The sequence below is a fragment of the Buteo buteo genome, chromosome 23, assembly GCF_964188355.1.
Source record: "Buteo buteo chromosome 23, bButBut1.hap1.1, whole genome shotgun sequence".
NCBI classification, from domain to species: domain Eukaryota; kingdom Metazoa; phylum Chordata; class Aves; order Accipitriformes; family Accipitridae; genus Buteo; species Buteo buteo.
This window is the reverse complement of record NC_134193.1, coordinates 17,544,607-17,569,750: the sequence shown is the minus strand read 5'-3', so window position 1 is coordinate 17,569,750 and position 25,144 is coordinate 17,544,607. Positions and strand designations below refer to the sequence as shown.

The 25,144-nt window shown below is 40.1% G+C and overlaps 1 protein-coding gene across 15 annotated transcripts in view; it reads left to right on the top strand.

Annotated features, from left to right (window-relative positions):
- Window positions 1–25,144, top strand: part of FNBP1 (formin binding protein 1) — a 104,279-nt gene extending 79,135 nt beyond the window's left edge. For 3 of the 15 annotated variants that reach the window (XM_075055832.1, XM_075055828.1, XM_075055835.1), the window contains 6 exons: window positions 11,125–11,234; window positions 14,091–14,223; window positions 15,304–15,425; window positions 15,889–16,028; window positions 16,427–16,585; window positions 19,359–20,851. In XM_075055832.1, the coding sequence (XP_074911933.1) occupies window positions 11,125–11,234; window positions 14,091–14,223; window positions 15,304–15,425; window positions 15,889–16,028; window positions 16,427–16,585; window positions 19,359–19,393 (699 nt within the window). In that variant the 3' untranslated portion in view covers window positions 19,394–20,851. The other 12 variants (XM_075055829.1, XM_075055834.1, XM_075055836.1 and 9 more) reach the window with 8 other exon arrangements.

Sequence of the window (25,144 nt, the reverse complement as noted above, 5' to 3'; positions counted from 1 at the left end):
TAAAAATTACAGGAAGGAGAGACAAATGTTCAGTATTTTAAAACGTTTTTTAGAGCAGACTGTAAAAGCAAGGAAGTAACTCCTTTAAAAAGCCCAAATTCTGCTCCAGGGACTGCACTGACATTTTTAGGGCTGAGGGCTGGAGCTGTATAAAAGTAGAGATGATTTTGGTGGGGAACTTCAGTGGTTAGTTACAGGCAATTGAGAACAGTTCTGTAAACAGTATTTTGTCTCATCTGGTTACAGACAGTACATTTAAAAAAAAAAGTTGTTTTATACAGAGTGGTTTTCAGTTCTTTGCTAGGGAATTGCCACTTAATGGGACATTCAGAACCCCAAAAATGACATTTCTGGTGCATTTCACTGGGGAAGTGGGAAGTTTCTAAGTTGTCCAAAGGCAGGTTTTGTAAATGTACCTCCTTCCCTCAGTTGCAGTTTGGCTCAGAGCATCTTTCTCAGTGGCTTTTATGGCAGGAGACAGTCTTTCAATTCTGCTTTTGCAGCAGCAGACCTGGAGGATGTGCTAGCTAGTGGCTGTCTTGGTGGCACCCGCTATGGCAGGTGAGCATCTGGCAGTTGTCTTCATACAGGGTAGCACTGAGGCCCTTGGGAGAGTAAGGCACTGCTGAAGGTGAGGGTTCGTGTTGCGATCTACTGCTCTAATAGTGCCATTCACGGAACAGACTTTTGAAAATAGTGCTGAATATTTCTAACTTGATTTATAAATACTAGTTTGTAGTTCCCTGGGCACTCCACAAGTTTGTACTTCAAATGTACAAATTCTTGAGTGAGTATTTGGCCATATAAGCAATAATGACTGATTGCTTTTAATATTTCCTGAAGAAAGGCCATTATTTTATGTATTAACTATCTGAGAAGTCCAAGTGAGTCTTACGAATTCTGCGTGCCGTATTGGTTTTAAGTGGTTTGTGTGAAAGGTGAGATGAGAACAATTTCCTATAGTCTTCTCTGGAATCCCTCAAATTTCTGCTGACATGTTCATTAAAAACATGCAAGGAAAGGCTATTGCTAAATCTTCACTTAAACCTTTTGCTATGTTTTCTTTCTATTTCATTTCCTTCCCCTGTTAGCTACCAGGATGTTTGTATGTAAATACTTTTCCTGCCTGATTCATCTGCAGAGTTGGAGGCCAGTGTTCAGATCGTCTTTTTTTCCGGAGGAGCGAATTCAGGCCACTTGGTTCATCTAGAAATATGGAGTAGGAGAGGCTGCAAAGCTCTGGCAGCTTGCTCTGTCTGATTTGAAAATTTGTTAAGCTCACATTTTGTAGGTCCTTGGTGATTTGTGTTATACAAATGGTCAGACTAAAAGGTCATGAAAGTACCATGTGACCTTCAAAAATAAAATATTTCTAACCAGGTGAAAAATAAATCAAGAACCACACCCAAATCCTGTTAATTTATCAGATGAAAAATGAGTGGTTGGCATTTGTTTCAGCTGATGTGGTTGATGTGACCTCCTTTATATTCAGTACAGCCAGATAAATCTGTTAATTCGCTTTTAACAGCCAGATAACACTGTTAATTCTGCGTTTACCACATTGTTTTGTAAGATTTCCTTTTCTCAAGTTTTTTCCATCCCCCTGTCAAATCCAAAAGCATCTGAATTTTACTCAGGAGCAAACGTATTGTGATGCTACCAGAGAAGTGAGGAGGATGTAGAGGTGAAACTGTCACAGAAGAACATTTGATCTGTACAGAAGTACATCAGTGAAGCAACTTTTGGAAAGGTCATGCAGGGAGCGAGGAGGACAGCACAATGTAACAGGTGTTTGGCTTTGGACGCTGAATAATTTCAGTTGCTCTGAATATTTTCTCCGCATTGCTGGTTTTGTTCAGAGGCAAAATTCCACTCCTGCCAGACACCTTGTGGTAAAGGTGACCACAAGGGATTTTGAGTACTCTTTTAGAGTATTCAACCAAATTGTCAAGCAGGTTCTTCCTGGCTTTGTTGATAAACTGAGCTGTTAACTCCTACAAAAGCCAGGGTAACACTTTATTTATTTCAGAGGAAGCTGGATCATATTCCTTTTTTGCACTGCCTTAAGGAAGAAGTGCATGGAAGGGAACTACTCATTGTGAACAAGTCCACTAGATACCAAGACCTTAACAGGATAAATACTACCAGCAGAACTGCACATTGTAATTGATCCTGAAACATAAGCGAGTGAATGGATTCCCATCCACTCCCTCCATGAAATCTTTGATATCAGAACATGTCTGGAGAGGCAGTATGTTTTAGTAGTTTTCTTATAATGTTTTAGATTAGCAACGTATGTTGCATTTGGAAAGAGAAATTAACAAAACTAAAGCGGAAGAATCACTGGTGACTGTTAAAATGAATTATGTAATTAGTAATGATATATCCCATGCCCAACCTGGTTTTAATTTTGCTTCAAAATAAAAAAATCCAGTGAGTCTTGTTTTCATGGAAGGAAGCAGGTGCCTGAACAATTTACAACAGATGCAAGGCTAATGTAGAGGCGCCAATACCTTTATCAGTGGTCACTGTGAATATAAATTCCTAGTCTGTTTTAAAAAAAAACAAAAACAAAAAAACCCGAACATTTGGTGCCAACTCATTAGTGTCTATGGCTTTCTAATTGCGCTTTTGTATTTTCCTCAAAGTTTCTTTCTTCTAACCCCAACAGCAGGAAATGTCTATTATAGAGAATACCCTAAAACTGTTGCAGCACTTGTCATGGTTCAGAACTAGAAGAGGAGGGGAAAAAAACCTCTTTTACACAGTTTTTGAATGCTGTTTCTAATAACTCTTTAAAAAGGCAGTATAAAGTAGTATAACACTTGAAATCAACTCTGTCTCTTTAGGGAAGTTAAAGCCAGAAGCGTACAAAAAATGAGGAACCACTTACATAAGTCATAATTTCATTTATGCTTGCTCTGCTTCTTCTAATTCCATTTTGAGGACAAAGAAAACTCAGTATTCTGCTAGTTGATATTAATTTTGTGTTCTTTTGTTTTATTGCTATAGCAGCAGTAACATCAGCATCTTTATTTAAAGAGCAATACTTCTGAACTAACAAAATCCAGGGGTAGAACTTACACCTTTGAAATATTTTGTGTGGTATTATGTGGACTTGCCTTTTGTCTCTTACCTTGGAGACTGGGTTGTGATTAAGCTGAGAGGATGGGTCTGGTTGCTGGGACACAGATATTACTGTCATTATCAGAGTTCCACTCTCCAGATGGTTCCATAAGGCACACGGAGGGACTTTTGTGGTTTCCTTTTTAGTGGAAGTTGTTGACTTCATTACAATGTGATTTTATTTCCGTTGCACCAGTTAATGTTTTCCCTTACCATCCCGTCTTGCCTCTGTGACATACTGTGTAGTCTTCTCCTGACACTTAGCTGTTGGTCTGCCTGGGTGATCAGTACTTTGTTGTTCTGTGGGCATGCAGAAACAGCAAACAAAACAAACAACCCCCTCTCGTACCTGCTCTGTTCCTTGCCCCTGGGAATACTTGTTATTCTAACGTAAGCGTATAAACCTGTGCCAAGACCAGGATTTTTTGGTGGGTGGGGTCATTAAAGCCATGGTTTATTCTAGCACAGAGAGAGATGTTTTCTGACCTTGTGTGTTTAAGCTAGCATTTAAAAATATGATATTTTCTGATTTTTGTGAGAATGCTAAACTCTTTAATATTCACCTAGTTTCTAGGAAGCTTCCACTTTGCACTTAAAGGCTAGTTAAATGCCAAGCTGTCTTTTGCTGTAGAAGCAGTAAACACAGAGGTGCCGTGCTTGTCTCCACTGTAACGGATGTGTTTTCTCTTGCTGACTCACCAGCAGACACAGTCTTTGTATATTCACAAAGAACTCATGAAGAGGACTTTAGGGACACCCACGTGTGCCGTTGAGGCTAGGGAATATGTTGTAAGTCCGTGTATGGTGTGATCAGCCCATACCGTTGCTACACAGTCGCTAACCCCACTTACAACGCTGTTAGAGTGTGCTGTGGAAATGTGCTTTGTAAAAGATAAAGGGAAAATTTGGTGGGAGGCAAGTTGCAGCTTACTGGGTTATGTGCAGGAAAGATATGTCTGCTAGTCCTGGAAATGCTGAAATTGGCACAATTAAAGTAGCTGGACCTGTGAAATTCAGAGTAAATACTATAAACAGGTTCCATGCATTTGTTCTAAAATATTTTATGAATGCACTCTTGAGCATCATGAGCCAACCCCTGATTTACAGCAGTGCAGTGACACATTCTGTGCCTTGGCTATGAAGCACTCCCTAGAGCTTTCTGATGCTTCCCTGAACTCTCTATAATGATGATAGTTCATGGAATCAAGATAAATGACCTCTAAATCTGATACCTGGATAAAGAAGAGTATGGGGAGATTGCTACAGGACCACTAAGAAAGAAAATTACCTCTTGGTTCTATGGAAGCCCAGTGATTTATTTCAACCCTGTTTTCTGTAAGTGAGGTTAGTGTCCGTGACTGTCCAATAACACATGGACTTGCTGGCTTTCATGCTCTCTCATGTGTTATTGAAGCTTGTGGCTCTTAGGCTCTTCATTTTTTCCCTGCAAGACTAAGCTAGACTTGTTTTAAATTGACAGCTTGAAACAGATTTGCTCGTTTTGAAGAATTGTAATTTATTTGATCATTTGGGGGAGAAAATGCCTCTGTTCTCCCAGGAGCTGTGAGCAAGTTTCTAGCTGTGAAAACTCAACAGAATGGACAAAAGTAGTTACTTAGTGTTTAATGCAGATTTATTTTCAGTCTGCTTATATTTGTGTATAGAAACTGAATTGCTGTCATGTAAAATTATCAATACATTTCAGAAATGGAAAACTGTGAATATGACTTATTTCAGCATTTCATTGTTTCCAGTCTATGATCTGCTTTGTTATTTGTACTGGTTATAACAATCCCTGATGTACTATTTGGAAATGCTATTAATAAGTTCTCTATTTTTGTCATACTTAACAGCATAAGAATTCAGCATACAGTGTCTATAATCCCTTTCAAATTTGCTGAATTTACAGCAAAAGTATAGTCTTGATGCAGATGATTCTTCGCAGTAGCGTAGTGCCTTTAGAGTGAGTAGTGTTTAGAAACTAGCGCATGTAGCATACATTTGTGCCTTTTATAGAGTGCTTCATAGGTAAATATTTATTCTGCACCATGAGTCTTGTCTGTATATATGTACAAGGATCTCAATTTGTGCTGATCATGTCTATGCTAAAGTTCACAGGAGTGCTAAAGCAATTATGCAAACAAAAGCTGCCTACGCTGAATTTCTTCAGCAGCCTATTTTAGCTCATTCTTTCTCCTTCTTGTATGATTATTCTCTCAACTGGATTGGTTTTGTTTGGTTTTTTTAATGGCCTCTTAGTGAGAGAGTGAATTTCTTCATTGCACTGTCGTTATTATCATGTGTTACTTCCTAATGGACTGAACTTCAGAGGGAAGTTTAACTGCTGTGTTGTCACTGAATGCATCGGTTCAAATGGAATCTTTCACTGTTTATTTGAAGGCCATGTATTTTCCTTGAATGGTTGGCATATATTACTGTACAAATTTTGGTAACTAATGGTAATTGTTATTTTTGAAAAATGTGTATTTCTTAAATCATGCTATCAAAAAGATCACAGGTGTGGAGCCACCTTTGTTTTAAATCCAATCCTAAAGAACTGTGCTTTTGCTAAAAATGGAGCATCTGAGAGTACCATACGTGGGAGCTGTTGGTAGTAAAATAACGGAGAACTCTGGAATAGAACGAAGTTCTGAAGTCTCACAGTACATATCATTGCCTGGAGTGAGAGGCATTTTCCAACTTTCTTGTTTCAGCTGTCTTGAACACCGAGGATGTGCATTTATGCACTTATAAGTTCATTGCATAGCTTGAGCATTTCACAACTGTCCCCAAAGAGCTGGTAGGACAGGCACAGTGTAGGCTGCTGGAGAAGGCTGGCTGCAAGTTTGATTTTCCCTTTAAAATCTGCTTTTATCTGTTGAACAGCAGCTAACTTGTGCTCCTTGGCACAGAACAGAAAAGCGCTGTAGCACTGTGAGTCTCCCTATATCTTGGAAAACATTCTGAATTGCAGCTGTCATAACGTCTTGCAACACTGGAAGAAGCTTTGGTAATTTTGGTGGTCGCCTGCCCAGGCACATTTGTTCACCTGACAGTTTGTGAGGCTCTCCAGCACTGCTGAGAGCTGTATGTGCAAGTGATGCAGGGCAGAGGCAAACCATGCTGCTGTGTAGGCTCTTTAAGCATACACTTCTTTTTAGTCTCATTTTGGTAGAGTAACTAAAAGATAATGTTTTGGCTCTGTACCAGGAAATGTGGTAAATTTTGAAGAATTAGATCATGTAGACCACTTAAGGAGCTTGAATAATGTCTTGCCATGCTGTCATAGAATCAATTTAGCATGAAGAGAAGGGGTTTTTGGTGGGTTTGGTTTTTTCCCTCCTTGTTCCTGACCTTGTCTGACTGTATGGCCAAAGTATGTTTGAGACGAGTATTTGTTTTTGAGTTGTTCAAGAACATGAAATTACTTTACGTGACTGCTCAGAGAGCACTGTATGCAAACAACAGCGCTATTTCAGGGATGTTGCTTTGGACATAGGCCTGAAGAAATCACCAGAGATCCCATTGTGCTTTTTGCCGCTGGAGGCCCAGTGCTGTACCTTACCTTTTCACTGAGTTTTGGCTAGGTGTTATTCCTCCTTCTCTTAAGCCCTTGCATAAAGTAGCTGATGCTCGTGACTGCATTTCAGCACATTTTTGATCTAAAGTGACTTGCATGCATTTGCAAGTTCTGAGGTTTTTTTCCACTTCAGAGATGTTACTGTAATGAGAAAAAAATCACTGTTGTTGTAGAAGCTGTAAATAGGCAATCCAGATTTTCACGTGCAGTGCTAAAGCACACATGTAGAGGTACAACACTTTTCCATTTCTGTTTCTGGCAAGGAAACGGCAGCTGACTGATAACGCTGGCCCATCTTGTGAACTTTTGCACAGATTTGTTAGTGTTACCCATTTTGCCTTCCAACAGCAAGGGGATTATGTGTCTTTTTATTGTAACATCAGTCTGAAAAAGTTCCTCTTCTACTGATGCACTGTTGTTTTTTCTCTTTCTCCCCCCCACCCTGTATCTCTCCAATTTTTACATGAAGCTTTCTCTCAAGCTGGTAAGCACATTTACAGCATGCCTGTCCTGTGTTTTAATCACAATTTTCTGTGTGTGTTTTAATGTGCACTGTGCCACATATGACATGACACTGAAATTAACTGTTAAATTTGTTTCTTCTTTGTGTTTGCTTTTTTTGATATTTATCAGATAACTCTGAATACACAGGTTTGGAGTCTAATAGAGGTGATCAGAATTTAGTCTTTCTAATAAGCTGCTAAAAATTAACTCCAATATGTAGTTTAGTTTTCACTTTTATAATCTAGGGCTATGAAAATGTAGAAAACCAGCATCGAGTAATTCTGCTACTCTATAAGTATACATTAAAACATGTAAAGAAAAAAAAAAGGTCTCTGTGCTTGCTGGACGTTTTCCAGTAAAAAATGCATGTCTTTTTGTGTAACGTAGCTGCAAAGTTTGCTTTCTGTGTCCAGGTATTGCTGGAAATCTGCATCATTATCAGCTACATTTTACAGCCCTATGTAGTCCTTCAGAATAACTAATAATGATATTAATTAAAGTTCTATAAAACTTAACCAACAAGGTTAACTCAGTCTGATTTGAATTCACAAATGGAGATACATACATATATATGAATCCTAAATTCTATCTTGGATGCATCTGGGAAGGTTTCTTGAACTACGGTAAGACAATATGTTACTGAGTTGGAAAGGGAAGGGGTGAACATATTTGGGAAAGCAAATTATGTGCTGAACTTCATACATAAGGTACTGTATTGCTTGAGATACTCCACACCTTGGTATGTTCCTGACAGCTTGTCTACACTCCTGTGTCCTTCGAGAGTCCAGTCACAAGGAGAATGCGACTGGTTTGCTGACCCACTTCATGCCAGCATGCAAGAGCTGCAAATGACTGATTGCAGTTTTGGAGAGCTTCAGAGGATCTGCAGTAGTGCCTTAACTGCATTAGCTTGAAAGTTTTCTTATTCCTCACCAGTTAGTGCCTTTAGGTGCTCCCTTTCCCCTACACATATATTGGTTTTGGATACGTCATCGTGGACCTGTTCTGTTCGTAGCAGCTTATTCAGAGGAAATGTGTAGGCCATGAAAGCTGCCTGATGTAGCTGTGGAGGTTTCAGGTCCTACTGCTGCTCTGTCAACACAGTGACTTGCTTGGGTTCCATTAGCAGTATTGCTTCTCATTGAAGACCTGTGGTAGGTGTGAGGAATGATGGAATTGTCTAGCTTACTTGCAAACCTTGTTCTTTTGGCTCTTGCCAAGCCACTGTGTGGTAGTCCAACACATTTATGTCAGGGATTTCCATTTGTTGTTTTCCTGGTCACAGTGCTAGTATGTTGTGTAGCTGAGCTAAGCCATTGTATGTAGGAATAAATCCTCCCAGAATAAATGGCTGACCTTGCCTTTCCCCAAGAATTGCACAAATCGGAAAGATGTGCAGAGAGGGCTGAGACCCATGTGCACCTCAGGCGGAGGAAGTCAGCTTGTTTGTCATTTCCTCTTGGATCCTAGCTGTACAAGAGCCAAAACTGGGGCTGATAAACCTCGTGCTCTCCCCAAGCTTCAGCCAAGAAACTGGTCCTAACATGGCCTCCTTTTTCACAGCCCTTCATCTTGGGACAATTTGCATTCTAAATCCCAGTATCTTTATGCCAGGAAATCTAGTGAGCACTGGCTCTGCTGGTCCTATGATAGAACATCAAAAATAGCACAGATTTCTCCCCCACCTCACTGTTGAAGGATTTCTAAAAATGCAGGCAATGTTCACTACTTGAGAGATAGCCCAGGTGTGTTTTTGCTTGAGAGCGTGAAATGTGCGCAGCATGTGCAAAAATTGCTCCCTGACTCTTCCTTTTGGAGAAGGAACTGTACTGATGGGAAATTATTGAGCATGGAATAAAGTCTGAGTGAGATCACCTAGTCTTGGGCATGCATTTCTATGCAACACTAATGCTTTGGTCTGAAGCATTGTGAACAAAGATACTGAATTTAGTCCAGCCTAGAGCTTTTAAATGAAGTTGAAGAATCAAAAAGAAGATGCTTTTCTAAATTTGTTTGACTACAACTATTGCATTCTTCTAATGTATAACGGGGATATTTTCAAGCATATCTGTCTCTTCTGCTTAAAATTGAGAAGAATATGTTATATAGTCTTTCTTCTAACTGCTTGTTTATTTACAAAGCTACCTCCAGATGCTTGGCCTTAAAAAAAATACGTATGGCTTTAGTGTGTAGATTATCTGTAAAATATATTGAATCACTCTCATGTTCAATGTGATGTGGGAGTTTCTGTCAAGCAAAATATTATCATTAAAGAATGAATTAAAATAGATTGCTCCTGTGCCATGCACCTCAAGTAATGTAAGCACTGTTAGGACTTCATGTGGTTAAAGTTTCAGAATTGGTGTAACTTAGTTGTTTGTTTCCTTTGTCTTAAACTTGCTTTCTCATTGTCTCATGAAATGGAATTTTAAGTGTATTATTACACAGGTGATCAAGGCTTAACTAGATGCATATGCCATCTTTTACTGAAAATCAGTATGGCAGCAACTTCATTAGGTTTGCCCATTCTATTATTTTGAAATGGCTGGACCAGAGGAGAAGGCGACCTGTTTCTAGTTGTCCTCCATCCCTCTGACACCCCCACACTTTATTTCTAAACATCTTGTTCTGCAATTGCAGAAGAAAGAGTTCACTGTCTTGGAGCACATTCAGTGCAGAGTTGAAAGGGTCTAATGGGCAGCTTTTGTGGCAGAGTGTCCACTAAATCACACTCCTCTGAGAGACAGATTTGGCATTTTAGTAAGACTAATGTTGCAACTCTGCTCAAAAGCTTTCAGTAAGCTGATGGGCCATTGAATTTGGTTACTCAGCTTTGTGGTTTTACCCTTCTTTCTCCCATACTCCAGTATTCCCCTTTAGAAATGGGACATGGAGTGAGCAGAAACCAAAGCAAGAAAAACCTGTACAAGTTCAAGATTATGTACAAGAACCTCATTCTTTATGGTGCAACTAATTAGTATTGATGTGTGTTCAGTATCGCCCACCCAAACTGTCCCCCTTGCCTTCTTGCAAGACAAAAATAGGTGGTACTTTGAAGAAAATAGTATGGATGTATTTTACGTTCATCCATCTGCTGTATCAAATTGAGGCAATCGAGAAGAGGCATAGCAGTTTGAAGGCAGAAAAGGGTCTTTCAAGCAGAATCACACAAAGGTAACCACTGTGGTCTTTAGATGTTTTCTCCGGTTACGATTTCAAATTGATTGATTCTGTAGCTTTGATATAACTTGTGATTTTTATGCTAGTACAAGTGAGAGAGGAAAAATTGAGAGATTTTGACATGGAATGTGGATCCTGGAAAGCATGCAGCATGTTTTTAAGTTGCAGAATCCCAGAGGAAGCACTTCTACTACCTTGGTGTGTTCAGGAGAGCCCTGACATAAATTAACTTTAAATTATTGGACCAACACTCAGACTATGCAAAGCAAGCTAGCAATTAGTAGTGTACATGTGAAGTGTGACTGTGACACAGGAGTAAAAGCTAGCAACTGATTTTATGGGGATGCTGTCTGTAGCAGAGTAGAGGAAGGCAGGAAGGATTGGCTTTCCGTGAGAATGGAACTCTGTTAAATAGAATCTGATGATAACTGTGGATAAAAATAGTTTCTCGGCTTAGCTGTTGAATTCTGGCATTCTTTAGTTGGTGGTCTCCCATTAGCCATTTGGTATGGAAGTGGGATGTGGTCCTGGGATTATTTCTAAGGCATCCAGATTCCTAACCATTCAGGGACTGGTAACTCCCAGTACAAATGATAACAATGCTTCAGACCATTGTGATTTTGCACAGATTTTTGTGAGCTGTTTTCACGTTGCAATCCTGAAGGATTCTTTCAGGCTCTGATTATTATTTTTTTTTTATTTATTTCCCGCCCCCTTCATTCCACTCTGTGCAGGGAGCAGGTCCAGAAGACTTCAGCAATCTCCCACCTGAGCAAAGAAGAAAGAAACTTCAGCAAAAAGTTGATGAACTAAACAAAGACATTCAGAAGGAGATGGATCAAAGGTATGTCAAACTTCTCCAATGAAAAATGAAATAGGTAGTCTCATATAGAACAGAAACAATGAAAATACAAGAAAGAGCAAATAAGAGCAAGGTTCTAGGTTTGTTTAATGTGCTGTTCCAAGAAAAGAACAACAGAGTTTACATACAGCTAAAACACTTGAGAGATGCAAGGCTCTCCACAACGCAGATTCTGAAATCAGTTATTTAATTTTGGCTGCTGTGGGTCAGAGCTGGGGCAAAAGCTGGCTCTCTGTTTATTCCATTCTCCCACCTCAGTGTAATGCATATCCTGCCTTTGGAACCATGAGAAGAGAAGATCCTGGTATAAGGATGGGAACAATTTGAGTGTAACAATTGGAGACAGTTTTCCCTTCTTTCTGGAGCTGCTCTCTTGGGCTTTCACAGGAGAGCAGCAGTTTAATTGTGAGCCAGACAAAGGTTACTGTTAGATACACTAAGTTTGTTTCTTGATGTGAGCTGCTCCTGAGGGTGTGTTTTAGGAAAGAACATGATGTAAATACAGCCTCAGTCAAAGGTACAATAATAGATCTCTCCGCACTAAGCAGAGCGCCTGTTACTGTATGATGGGCATGGGTAGATCCCAACAAGAGAGGCTATTATGAGCATGATAACATCATCAAAAGTGCTGATTGATTGGTGTGTATCTTAATATTCTCTGATCTGTAGCTTACATTTCCTAGAAGCAGAAAGATAATGATTCCTGTGCTTTTGTGGATGCTTTTTCTACAAGGTTGCATTTATCATTTTGGTTGAGAATAAGCTATTTTGGTTACACGCTTTTTATTCATTCTGGCAGCCTGTATTCGTTGCTTTGTGTTTGTTCACGTTCTGCAGTTGCACGAGACATTCAGTATGTTATGTTTGCAAGAGACAGAACTTTTCTTCCCTGAGTGATTTCAAGACCTAGCTTCTCTGGTACTAGTCTATCCCTAAATGTTGCTTTGCGTTTGTACAGAAGCGCCTACATTTTCTGCTAGCTTGCTTTGAAGAATCTGTTTATTTGTCTAGTAACCCAAGCTTTCTTCTTTATGTTTTATATCACAAATAAGAAAAGAAAACTGCATGTGGTTATATGATTTCTCATTGCTTTGTTTTTTTGCTCTGCGGTAACTTATATTTGTCTCGGTACAGATTTTCCTTTCTGCTCTGTATTGATTCTGAGGTAACCCACTGTTAAAACTGGATATGAAATCAGAGCAGAATGAAGTTATTTTAAATAAAGATAGTATATGATTGAGGAAGTAGCACCAGCAGTTAAATAAGAGTTAAAAAAATAGTAATAATCATGACTCATATGTTTGCAATATTGTCCCTTAGGGCTTCAACCACAGAGCAGTCCCACTTCCTTGCCACCCACACTTTTTCCCATTTTCTATACACACAAAGCAAAGGCAGGCACAGGATTGCAATTGTCAAGAGTTTGGTGGGAAACTCTAAAATATAAGAGTGTTAACTTGAGTCGTGGGACTCAAATTAACCTTTCTCCCCCCAATTAATGCCTAGAGAAAAGCTGAATAGCTGTGCCAGTAATACAGGAAATCCGCTTGTAAGTCCACCCTTCTCTAAGCTCTGAAATGTTCATCATCATGCAGATAACTTTTTTTCTGTAAGTTCAGCCTCAACTTGGCTCGGGCCAAAGGCAGCACACTGCTGTTAGTGAGAGCTCCGCAGGCTTTCCTAAGGGAGCTCATGAAGGCATGTTCTACGTTAATCTTGGCCTTATAGTACCACATTCATCATAGCAAGCCTTAAAATTAACATCTCTGAAACCCTAGGCATTTGGCATCTGGGTTGATAGGAAACACAGCCCCCAGAAAGAGTCTAGTAAAAACGCTGTATAACTTAACAGGATGCAGGGTCACATTATGTGGCCTAAGGTCCATCTGTCGCTGTGCTGTGACAAATGCAAACCATATGGATTTAGCTTTGTTTTAAGCAGTGTGAATAAATATCTTACAAATGACTTTGGTTGCAAAAGACAAACTGCAACAGGCAGGGTGAGAATTTCTGGTTAGCACTCCATTTTTATTATTAATATGTCCACATCCAGTTCTTTGTCCTAGTTTCTCAACTGGAGTTCAGCCCTTGATGGATAATAATGATGCAACTGTTTGTCTGTGCCCCAAAAACTGGGGTGATACTCATCTAGAAAGTTGAAGCTGTCATTTGTTGCAATGGTTGTAAGATATTTTTTTTTTATTTTTTTTTTCCCCAGGGTTAGCAAGTAGATATTGTAGTACTAAATAGAAGAACGTGTCAGGCTAAAAGGCAATACCAAATTCCTCCTTTTGCCTTGCAAAAGGCCACTGTCCAAGAATTCAGTTGTTTTTCTGCTAGGATTCTTCAAGTGGGGCACATGGAGCCTGAATCATTTGGTCTAAATGTGTTGTGTGCTTGTACTGACACAACACATCTCCTGTGTAACTTCACAATCCACTGGTGAGGGTCCTCCTGCCAGCCTTGCTCACATGAAGAACCCTCAGCTGCCTGTAGAGTGAGGAGCTCCTTTTAAAGTAGGAGCTTGAAGAGTTTAGCTTGTGTACAATGTCTCTGTCGTGTCACGTTGTAGGTAAAGGTGTCACTCACTTTTTTTTTTTCTATCTCTGGCAGTGTAAATTCTTTTCTGGCAGGTGACTTTACTGTCATTTTTTAATGGCTGGTTCTATACAGGGCAAAAGTCCCTGTCTGGATGTTCTCAGTTACCTTGGTAACAGATAAGGCTTGAACCACACAGTAGAGAAGAGGCAGTTTATTATCCTTTCATTTGCCCTCAGTTAGAGAAGGGCATTTGCCCCCAGCTGCACTAACATGTTTTATTTTTCTTCTGTCTCTCAGAGATGCCTTAACAAAAATGAAAGATGTGTATATCAAGAACCCACAGATGGGAGATGCAGCGAGTGTGGACCACAGATTAGCAGAACTTGGACAGAACATTGAAAAGTTACGACTGGAGGTTCAGAAGTTTGAGGTATGGGAAGAGACATCTCAGTACAAAGTAGCTCAGCATATGCTTAGTTCTAAGCAGGTGCTTCATTGCTGTTCCGGATGTATTGATGCATTTTCTTACTATGTATAGGTAAGTGCTACTTAAGCACTTGCATTATTCGAGATCTATGAGCCTATTTGTGTAACACAAATATGCACCATCTCTTGTGACTGTCAGTCAACAGTCCTGCTGTTTAATTTGCCACAGAAAACAAATTGTGCTAAGTGGAGGATAAGAGAAAATTTAGTGCTCTCTGGACTGCCCAGAGGGGTTCAGATGCTTATTTAATTAATTAAATAATTCGAAGCATCATGTTACAGATGTCCGTGGAAAATCAGAGGAACATAAATGTAAAGCACCATTTATAGTCTAACAGCAAGACAGAAACCATGAGATGAAATATCTTTTAAGGAATAGCCTGCCATTAACAGGAAGCTTCTTAGAGATACAAAATCTCAAGAGTGAAAAGAGTATTTGAAATTTATGAAACCATTATTATTACACAAGAATTATAGGGCTGAGAAAAGAGTTGACTCTGTAAGTTACGCTATGTACATAAACAGATACAGCCCATTAATTTTAGATGTTTCTTACAGTTGTTGGCTTTACTATCCGTTGCTTTCTTAGCCATTTGAAAATCACTGGATCCTTCATTCTCCCCAGCTTTAGTCCTCTTGCATTCAGCAGGCAATGAGATTGCTGTGTTTCTGGTGTTACTGAGACTTCTGTAAGCTGCCACACGTCTTTTTGCTTTATTGTGACTAGAGCAGCAGCATCTCCCAACAGCTGTTGTTAACTGCTTCTCTTGGGTCACAGTGTTTTCCACACCTGGTGTCAAAAAAGAATTGAGTTTTCTGTGTGTTTTTTGGCAAGATGAATAGATTTAATACACGCTTAAAGTACAGAATCTATACCCCCTGACAACTGCAACTCAGAGGATTTTACAATCTGATTTTAGTTCTATAGTCTGAATGTCAAATATAACACGGCAAAGTAAAAGCAACATATATCCCCTGGCAAGTCGAAGCATGAGAGATGCATGACGCTTCTTTCCCCTTGCAGGGCTGGCTGGCTGAGGTGGAGGGCAGGTTACCTATGCGGACTGAACAGGCCCGGCGGCAGAGCGGACTGTATGAAGCCCAGAACACTTCAGCAGTAAACAGCTGTGCGCAGGACCGGGAGAGGTACAGTATCTGTACAGAGCTGTCCTGTTCAGACTGACAACTGGACCAGCTTTCCCTAGCTTATTAATCAGGAAAACTGTAGCTCTGCAGCATTCAGGAACTTCCTCTGTAACCAGACTTAAAGGCAGGCACTCTGTAAAGTACCTGATTTTAGCATATAGAAGATCCCAACTTTGAGCCACTTTTCTGAATATGATGAAATGTGTAATAGCCTCTACACTCACTGCTGTGAAGGTGAGTGAGGTAAGGTGCATTTTTTATAGCTTTTGAGGGGAAGAATGACTGGTCTCACCCATCGCTTTGTGACAGCTGCTAGTGTAACAGCCAGTTCTGAGCATGCTTTGGAATTGCTGAGCTGCTCCAGCTGCAGTTGCTCACCTTCCCTTAAGTGTCTGGTAACCAAGTTATTCTCTTTGCTCCTGAGATTGGTCGCTATAGTTGCTGTGTATTTTCCTCTCTTGAGCAGCCCAGATGGCAGTTACACAGAAGAGCAAAGTCAGGAGACTGAGATGAAAGTACCTGCAACGGATTTTGATGATGAATTTGATGATGAAGAACCACTACCCACCATAGGAACGTGTAAAGCGCTCTATACATTTGAAGGTATCACTCAAACTTTACTCTCATTTCACTTAATGTTTTGTTTAGTTCATATGCCAAGGACAAGTGGGAAACATTCATTTAACCCCTGCACTGCTTAAATAGACAAAGAAAGGACAAGTGAGGCTCTGGCATGATTCTGTTTTGTAGACAGTGATTTGTCTCCTGTTACGCAGGGACATGGCAAGAAAAAGAACCAAAACTCTAATGTCAGGATCACATTAATCTGGTTCTTTGTGTACACACTGTTGTCTCCAGAATCACGTGCTCTTGTTCTTGCTGCTAGTGATGCACAAAGGTTGTGTCAGCACATGGTCCGAGTGTGCCCTGAGCACCCCCCACCGTATCTGTGGTTCCCATTGTGTGGGACAGCCTAAACTCCATGTTACTGTGTCTTTCAGGTCAGAATGAAGGAACAATTTCTGTAGCAGAAGGAGAAATGCTCTATGTAATAGAAGAAGACAAAGGTGATGGGTGGACACGAATCCGAAGGAACGAAGATGAGGAGGGCTATGTCCCTACGTCGTATGTTGAAGTCTATTTGGACAAAAATGCCAAAGGTGCTATGACTTATATTTAATACTATTATTATTACTTTATTTGCTTTCACAGAGATATCCAACCCTGGAACCGCTCTGTGTTGCGGATAGAGCCTTTTTAAAAGTCTGTACAATGCCACAAAGTGCATTATTTTGTACATGGACTAATATGGCTTGCTGTACTGCAAAAAGCGCTTTTTACTGCTCAGAGAAGGATAGTGTGGTAGACTGTAAAACTAGAGGGGAAATGCAGCCTTCCCTTGACAGTGCTTGTTCAACTGTCACTGCCATTGCACGCCCAACTTAGTGCAGGAAACACAAAGCCATTTGGAAAAATATGGACTCTCCTCAGATATCCAGGTGGCATCTCAGACACATTCACAAGTCAGCTGTTTGTCCCAAACTGGTTCAGTGGAATGTTCTATGGGAAATATTTAGACTGCTGTTTTGTGTCTCTGTGTGGTAGCTTTTCAGAGCCTAATGTGTTCTGTGGACCTTTTGGATTGAAACCTGGTCGTCACTTAGTGTGTTTGGAAGGGGAAGGAGAAGTCTTGCCAAAACCTGTCTGCACAGTACTCTGTGGTCCTTGAAAAATCAGTAAAACATTAATGTTAAGAAAGATCCTCTATTCTTTCCCACCTTGATACATTTCAGAAAATGGTCTTTTGGGTGTATTTGCTGTTTCAGATGAAATACAGTTATTTCAGATGACCGTAACTAATGGTTTAACCTTTTGCTCACACATGATCAGTGGAGACATTCAGAGTTTAGACTCGAAATCTTCTGTTTCTTTGTTGCATTTAGCTCCTCACAAATAGGTGTACTGTGTAAGTAAGCAGTGCTACAGGGGAATCCTGGCTGGAATAGTTGCTAGCACCATGAACACCTGGTAATGTAATACTCCAAGAAATCAAAACATTTTAGTCCTATTTCAAATCAGGATGTGTTTGAAGTCCACTGTTAAGTAATTTGTGGTTTTTCAGTCACTTAATCCTTCAGATTATTGTTGTGTTTCCTAGACCTTAGAGTTCTTGGTGTGAAACAAGCTGTCTCATCCAATTCAAAAGAAAACTGAACCATTCTCATTGGGATTTACTGACAGCAGGAAGAGAGGAGTAGGACTGTCTCTGTAAACAAACACTATAACTTGATCAGTTCACTGTCTTGGATTCAGTATTGAACAATGCAGTGTCTTGTCTGCTGCATATGAAAGTCTGGGGTCTTGTTTATTTTGCCATAATACAGTAGTTTTATATTTGTGTTGGCAAATACAGGGCCAGTTGAGATGCAAGAGAGTGCAAAAAGCTCAGCCCCTCTGTCAGTTTTTATTAACCTTTGAAAGAGTAACGTGGATTGTACATTCTCTTTACTTCATATTCAGAACAAGGCAGAAAGCACAGAATGGGAGATCCCATCTCTTAGCCCTGTGTTCTCTCCTATGGAGATCAGCTGCTTTGTGTGTGGCAGTCGTTTGAAAGCAACATTAGTATTCTGCTGGAAAATTTGTTGTTCAGCAGTGTAGGCTGCTTGAAACAGCTAAGCTGGTGTGGCATCTAAATCTGTCTTAAGTAACAAGCATGGCTCTCCTGCCCTCAGAATTGCAGCATGGGTCACATCAGTGAAATGTTACAGCAAATCAGCTACTTACAAGCAGAGCAGCAGGTTGGATGGGCACTGAAGCAAAGCATATCTCTGGGTGGGGTGAGGAACCCTGACACAGTCCTGCTAACTGAACTGGCAAAAGTTTTTTTTAATTTACCCTTCTGGAGAGAACATTGCAGGAGTATTGCAATACTAGCCAGAAACTTGTATTAGTATGTTAATGGTATTATGTAAGTTATAGGATGGTGCTGAATGATCGTAAATATGCAGTCTGTGCTGGGAGTGAATGCAAATACAGTTGCAGCCACTTCTATAGCAACGGTGGAGGTTTTTCAGATCATTTTTCCATTAATTTTGCTGGACTTTAGGAGCAAAATCAAATGTACCTGTGAATATCTAATGTAAAGGAACTATAATATTTACCTCTTTTATTTCTCAATTCTGTGGTTAAGAAGAAAAACTAAAAGAGAACTTTCCATAAAGTGTCACAGTAGCAGTATAAAGGTTTTGGGGAAGTGCTACTGTGTTTAAAAGACAAACTTTGTTGCAAGCTCCAAATTTCTCATTTGATTTTTAATATATTAGTATAAGTGACTTCATTCAATCCTTGAAATGGAAGCTACAACATTCCTGAAAATGGCACTGTAAATACTAAAGCATTTACAAGCTTCAGTAGTTCTTTCCTCTCTTTGGAAAGAAGCTTGAGCAGCTGGTTAGAGCACACTCTAAAGGTTAGTTGTGTGAAGGGTGGGAGCATTCACACCAGTTCTGAGTACATCTGTGACTCTTCTAACCAGCAGAATCAATTCTGGCTCAGGCATACCTGCCTGACCAGGTTGTGCCAGTGCCGTGAGCCAGAGGCAGCTCTGCCCAAGAAATGCAACTGCAAAATGCTTTGTGAAAAGCCGCTTGGCAGCTGGTGAGCTTTTTCAGTCAGCTGAAGCCTGTGTTGTCAGGGCTTTGCTGCCAAACCTGAGATGAATAGGACAGGTAAGTCGATCTGTTGCAGTCACCCTCCTGATCGTAGCTTTTATGGGAGCCAAGCTAGGTCTGCGTACTCCTGCAAATAAATACCTGTGTGAGGGCTGTTTGTGAAGTTTACAATGGTACCTCTGGTCAGAGGGTGTTAGCAAACCCTGTCACAAAAAAGAACAGTAATGTCTATCTTGTTTTGCCTTTTTTTTTTTTCCAGATGTGTACAAATCACTTCAGAAAATCTCTGAGTAGGTTTGCATAGGCCTGTTCACCTTTTACTCTACTGGTTTGCTGCTACGGTTGTTTTAAGAGCTCTATTTCAGAAGGTTTTCTTTAGAAGAGATGAATGCACATGTCATATCTCCAGCAATGAAAGACTCTTGTTAGGTACCATTCACTCAGCTGATGCATGTATAAGTTCACCTCTTGAAATGTGCATCACTACCAATGAAAGTAGTGGCCCGACTGTATGAATTTGGTTGTAAACAGCATTATTGTCCTTCCTGATAGAAATGAGAGTCAACACGGTTCATTCTGTTTGTGATGCATGCAGGAAACTATTAAAAATGCTAAAAACCGTGCAGACTAAGAATTGGATCTGTTGGATGTAAACTCATGTTTTGGGGCTTACGCCTACCTCTCACTGCTAGTGGATGAGGAAGAAAACTCCTCTGTGCACACATGGGTGTAGCTTCTTGCAGGGCTTTTCTTCACCTGTCAGGTTTCTGGTGCTGACAACTGTCGAATACAGGAACTAGTTGGGCCTTTTTGCTCAAGACTGACCATACTGTGTTATTGAATATGGTACCTCATATTCTTCTTGGGAACAAAGCTGTCTTTCACTGAGGGATGTTGTGAAATAGTGTGATACACAAAAGAACTTGCATGAAATAACCAGCTTTATATAAACTCTCCAGTGCACCCAACAAAAATGCCACATTCACTTCCACCAGAAAGACTGTCTGGGTGACATGCAAGTAATAGAGGCTGTTTTGTGAAGTTAAACTTCCCGATAAAAAAATTTTGGAGCCAGGGGCTGATTAGGATTTCGGCTCCTTTCCTGCTGTGGGTCTGTTCCTTCTCACCTCCAATTATATAAATAAATCTTTACAGAGAGCTCTGTGATTCTCAGTGTTGCAGCTCTGCTGTTTGTTTGCTGTAACTGTTATGCAGAGCCTTGACTTATATAAATAAATAAATAGGTAAAAGTTAACCATGCTGATGCACTTTTTATCTAGGATATATCTGATTATTTAATGCTTGCCAAATTATTTAGGAAACAGTAATTATAAACTGGACTGTGGCTTTTTAAAATCCTTTTGTTAAATACTTGCCCTTAGTTCTCCCAGTATAAAAAAACCCCACCTGTATATAACATAACTTAAAAACTAAAGTTACTTGAATTTGAATTGTTTTTATCCTTTTATATATGTATAAATATAAATGGGTTTATAGGCTGTTCTGCTTAACCTAGCTGTTGTTTGGTAACTACTCAGTCCCTCTTATGTTGATAAAACGTTTTTGGTTACTCAACTGCCTGCATCTGGTTGGACTTGCATAGAAACTTTTGTTTTGTGTTAAGGTTTGTTAAATCTGGCCAGTGTGGTTGTTTTGTTTCTATTCTTGTTTTTTAAAGAACCATCATCTGTCAGGAATCTCTTTATAGCTTGATGTACCATGGTGTCTTCTAATAAACATTATATTTTCTCATTCCTGTGAGGGTTTTTTTTTTAATGGCATTTCATTTAAGTTTAACTTTAGTAAGGCAAAGCAAATGGCCCAGAGCTGCTGTTCACCTGCTTCCCACAATAAGTACAAACGCAATTCCTTTTCAGAAAAAATACTTTGTTGTGGCTCTGTGAAAACTTTTTTGTGCTGTCACTTGGAATTTTTTTTCTTTTATGGAAGTGGGTGCAAAGGAGATCAGAAGGTTCCTCTCCTCTCTCAAATGCAAGGGGGTTTAGACTCATCCTGTATTCCTTTGAATACAGCAATCTCTTTGGCCAAGTCACACTTCTGGATTGTAGCTTCACTTAGCCACAGATAAAACTTACCCTCAGCGAGAAGTCTGTGAGTACAGGGATGTGACAAAGGATGGGTTTAGAGCTTAAGACTGCTTTCACTTACCTGTTTATTTCTGGACTTCCCTTAAAAATGAAAGCTCTTTGCAGCCTGTTGTGGAAAGGATGGCTAGTCTGGATTAGTCTGCAAAATTCTTTGTGTTTTAGCTTCCTGTTGGTATTCTTCAGTATCATTCACGGTCTCTGGAGCTGTCACTTGAACAGAAACAGTACTTCTTTGCAGATTGAAAATTAAAAAGCTGTTTGTTTTCCTCTGTTGCACTAAGAAAGCACTGGCAGGGTCCTGCTCCTGAGTTTTAGATCCTCCTCTCGGAGGAGAGCGGTGTCCCAGTGATGCTCATCCCCAGGCTGGAGGGAAGGGCTGAGGGTGAATGATTACTGTTTGAGTGCTGGCAGTGTATGCCCGAATTCAGGAGCCTTCTTTAACCCCTTGTAACCTGGTAGATGCTCGGATGCTGTATTTCCTTTAACCTCCTGCGGGCAGTGCTACTCTTAAGGGATCCCATTTTCCCCAGCCTCTTTCTAATCCAGTCTCTTTCTTTTTGTCTTTCTTATGTTTTAGATTCCTAAAGGTGTTTGTGCTGGTGCAAGAACCTCGGGGCGAGCTTGTCACAGAAGGAGAAACAAAATGGTCTGTTTACCCTGCAGGCAGTTAAAACACACTCATGGAAAGCCAGACTCCCAGTCTTGTCTGGAGTTCCCACTTGAAAAATTCAGACCTAAATTCCATCCCAGTATCATTCAGATGCTTGCTCTTTTTCATGGCATGCTACTTGTGGCTCAGATTAACTTATCAGCCTTTCCCACTCTTCTGCCAGCTTGGCACAGCCCCTCTGTAAAACATAACGAACACTTCCCTGCCCCTCCACCCCCCCCCAATTCCTCCCACCGCTGGTCAAAGAACTGCTGGTTGCCCTTTGATGCAGGGGGTAACCAGAGCGTCCCAAGCATGTACTGGTCTATCTTCTGTCCTCCCTTGTCCCTCAGTCCATCTGAATGTATGCACTGGTCCATCAGCATTTCACACGGTGCCTTTAGTGCTAATCCTGCAGGTAGTCTCATCAAATAGCTTGGAAGGGAGGTGCATACATGTGGAAAGCCTCCCCTGGGAACAGTGTTACAGCAGCTGGACTGGGCTCTGAATTTGCAGATATTAAATTTGATCCACATGCGTTTTTCAGTATTCTGCTTTCCTCAAAAGGTCACTAATACTTGTCAGCCTTTTTTTTTCTTTAAATCTAGGCTGATGCTCATTCCAAGTATTAAATCCCTATGACCTTGCTGTTTCCTGAAAGCCTTCAAGCTCACGTATGTACGCTTGTTTTCCTGCTTGTTCTCTCTTCCACCTCCTCTTTATTTCCCCCTCCTCTCTATTCCCCCCTCCTTTCTCCTTCCTCTCTCTCTCTCACACACACACACACACAGACACACAGAGACACTGGCATTTTGGTTTGAAGCCCCATTTTGCTCGTTACAAGGGCCTCCGTTTTGCTCTCGTTTCAGTCTGCATGCTCGCCCTGTTGCCTTGCCTGCGCCCACCTTCCTGAGGGTCACGTTATTTTGTGGCTCGTTGTTAATCTCTTTGCAGTTTTCTTTTGTTGGTTTGTTTTTCAGCGTTTCAGACCTGCCTTCTCCTTTTGCATGACCTCTTGTGCGTTCTCATCAGTTAATGTTTGAATAACAGAATTTTTTTAGAAAAATAAAAGAGAAAAGAAAAAAAGAAACTGCACTCTATTTCGTTCTCCCACCTTGTCATGGACTGGACCTCGACCCAGAAGCCAGACAGGAATCGTGACCATCCTGTTCTCACATGGTTTTATTTGAAGCAGAAGTAGCATGATAAGTGATGCTGCACTTTATCATGTCATGCAGTGGAGAGAGAGCTATAATATCTCCAAATATCACATGATCTGGACCTCAACTGCCTAAGAAAGTGTCAGTTGCTTTCTAAACTTCTGTATTACAACTGTTGGTTTCCCCTGAATCTTTACCATGTCTAGGATTTTACAGTCCTCTTGTACATGTTTGAGCCCCCTAAGAGTCAGTTGCTACTTAATAGCTCCTGAGGGCCTAATTTATTCAGAGATCAACACATTGTTTAGGGGAATCTACTTGCTCTTGGCGAACTTCAGCATATTTTGTAAAATCCCCAGAATTTGAGAAAATTGATATGGAAGCCACTATGGGCAGTGACCCTAAAGTGAAACCTCTCAGGTTTAGTTTGCAGACAAACGTCTGTCTTGTTTTGCTGTCTGCTGTGCTTTTGTGCAGGGTCAGCATATAGAAATGTGCCCAAGAGCCATGTACTCTCCATGTTGGGGATTGCCAAGGTCATCCCCACTCAGGATGAAGTAATTTTTGAGTTGGGTTACATGTTGTGTTCATAACTCTGTCCCTTTCTCTCCATTCAAGTTACCAACTTTTATTTTTAATAGCACAAAGTCCCTCGGTCCTACAGTTAGTACTGTAGCTGTTGTATAATGGTGCTTAATATCTGCAAGCATCAACCAGCAAAAGGTTATGTTTTTTAATCTAATTCAAGTGGCTCAGGAGCCTGTATTGAGAAGCAGGCGATACCAACGCTGAAGCCGTTCAGCTACAGTGTTAGCGGCGTCAGAAGGGTCATAATCAATTAAATTACCATGCTTATCATTGCTGCTACTGTGGTCACTTAACTGTTTAGATCCATGAGCCTCCGATAGCAGAATGTGATCCACACAGTTGGCACCTGTGGCTTTGTACAAAGATTTGAGCAAAGGCTTTGTTGCATCCATCTGTCAGGGGATCTAAATAGTTAAGCAGTTAACAGGTGTGCAAAAATATCTTTAAAATATTTTTAGCTGCAGTATTTTTATTCTCGTGTCCAATGCACTGTTGAATCAGCAGCTAGAATAATTCATTTTCACCTATTGTTGTGCCATCTATGTAAAAATTAGATAAAAGTTTGCTTTTATATATTTAATCTAGGTGGACAGTATATTATTGTCAGCCTCTGTGGAACATTTGAACAATTGCAATGTCTGTGTTGCTAAATAGCGCTTTAGAAGGAGCATTAGCTTTAGCTGACTGATTTCTTCAGAAGTTTTATTAAAAGACCATGTATGGAGTTTTTATAAACTTGGCAACTAATTCCCAAAAGCCCAGATCTTAAAACTTACTGCAAGAAAAAAAAATAGTGATAGTCATGTATTGTAGCCTACACATGTTTATTCTGCTGCCTTTGTTCAGGGTAACGAATGAGTAATTTTTGTAGAATTTACCTTTTGCAAAATCTGAAGGACTAAATATGTGACTGGTTTATAAAAACTCTGCTTGAATTTACTAATCTTGCCCAGAAGTGTGGACTGTACATCCTATGAAATCTCATTATCCCCAGCAAAAGTCTCTAATGCCCTTTCTTAACACCTGTAAATAGAGAAGAAACATATTTACTGATAATGAAAGTTGTGTTTAATGCTGAGTATTTTTCAGAAGTTCATTTAGTTTGATGCATATTGTTCTTTGTTTTTTGTTTTCCTGCCTGAAGTGTCAAAAGACCTAAAAGAAGCCAAATTCTATTTTAACATGATGATGATGTTGAGCACTTTTTTATTTGTATATGTGTGTGTATGTGTGTTTGAGCACTGATCTCTAGATTTTGGTGGCATCTCAGTGTTGTGATTTCATTGCCAATGTAAAAGGTTCTGGTGTTGCCCATTCATTTCTGGAGACAGAATTCAACCAAATAAAGTGCTTCCATTTGAAAGCGAATATTGACCTTGTAACAATGAAAAGAAAGTCATCCACATATTTAAATAAACATTTACTTCCAGAAATACAGTTTCACTGGACCCTTTTGATCATCCAGAGAAGAAGAAAAATGGTTTTGTTGCTTCTCTTTCCCAATAAAAAAGGCTATGCCTCTTTGCTGGGGCATCTCTGA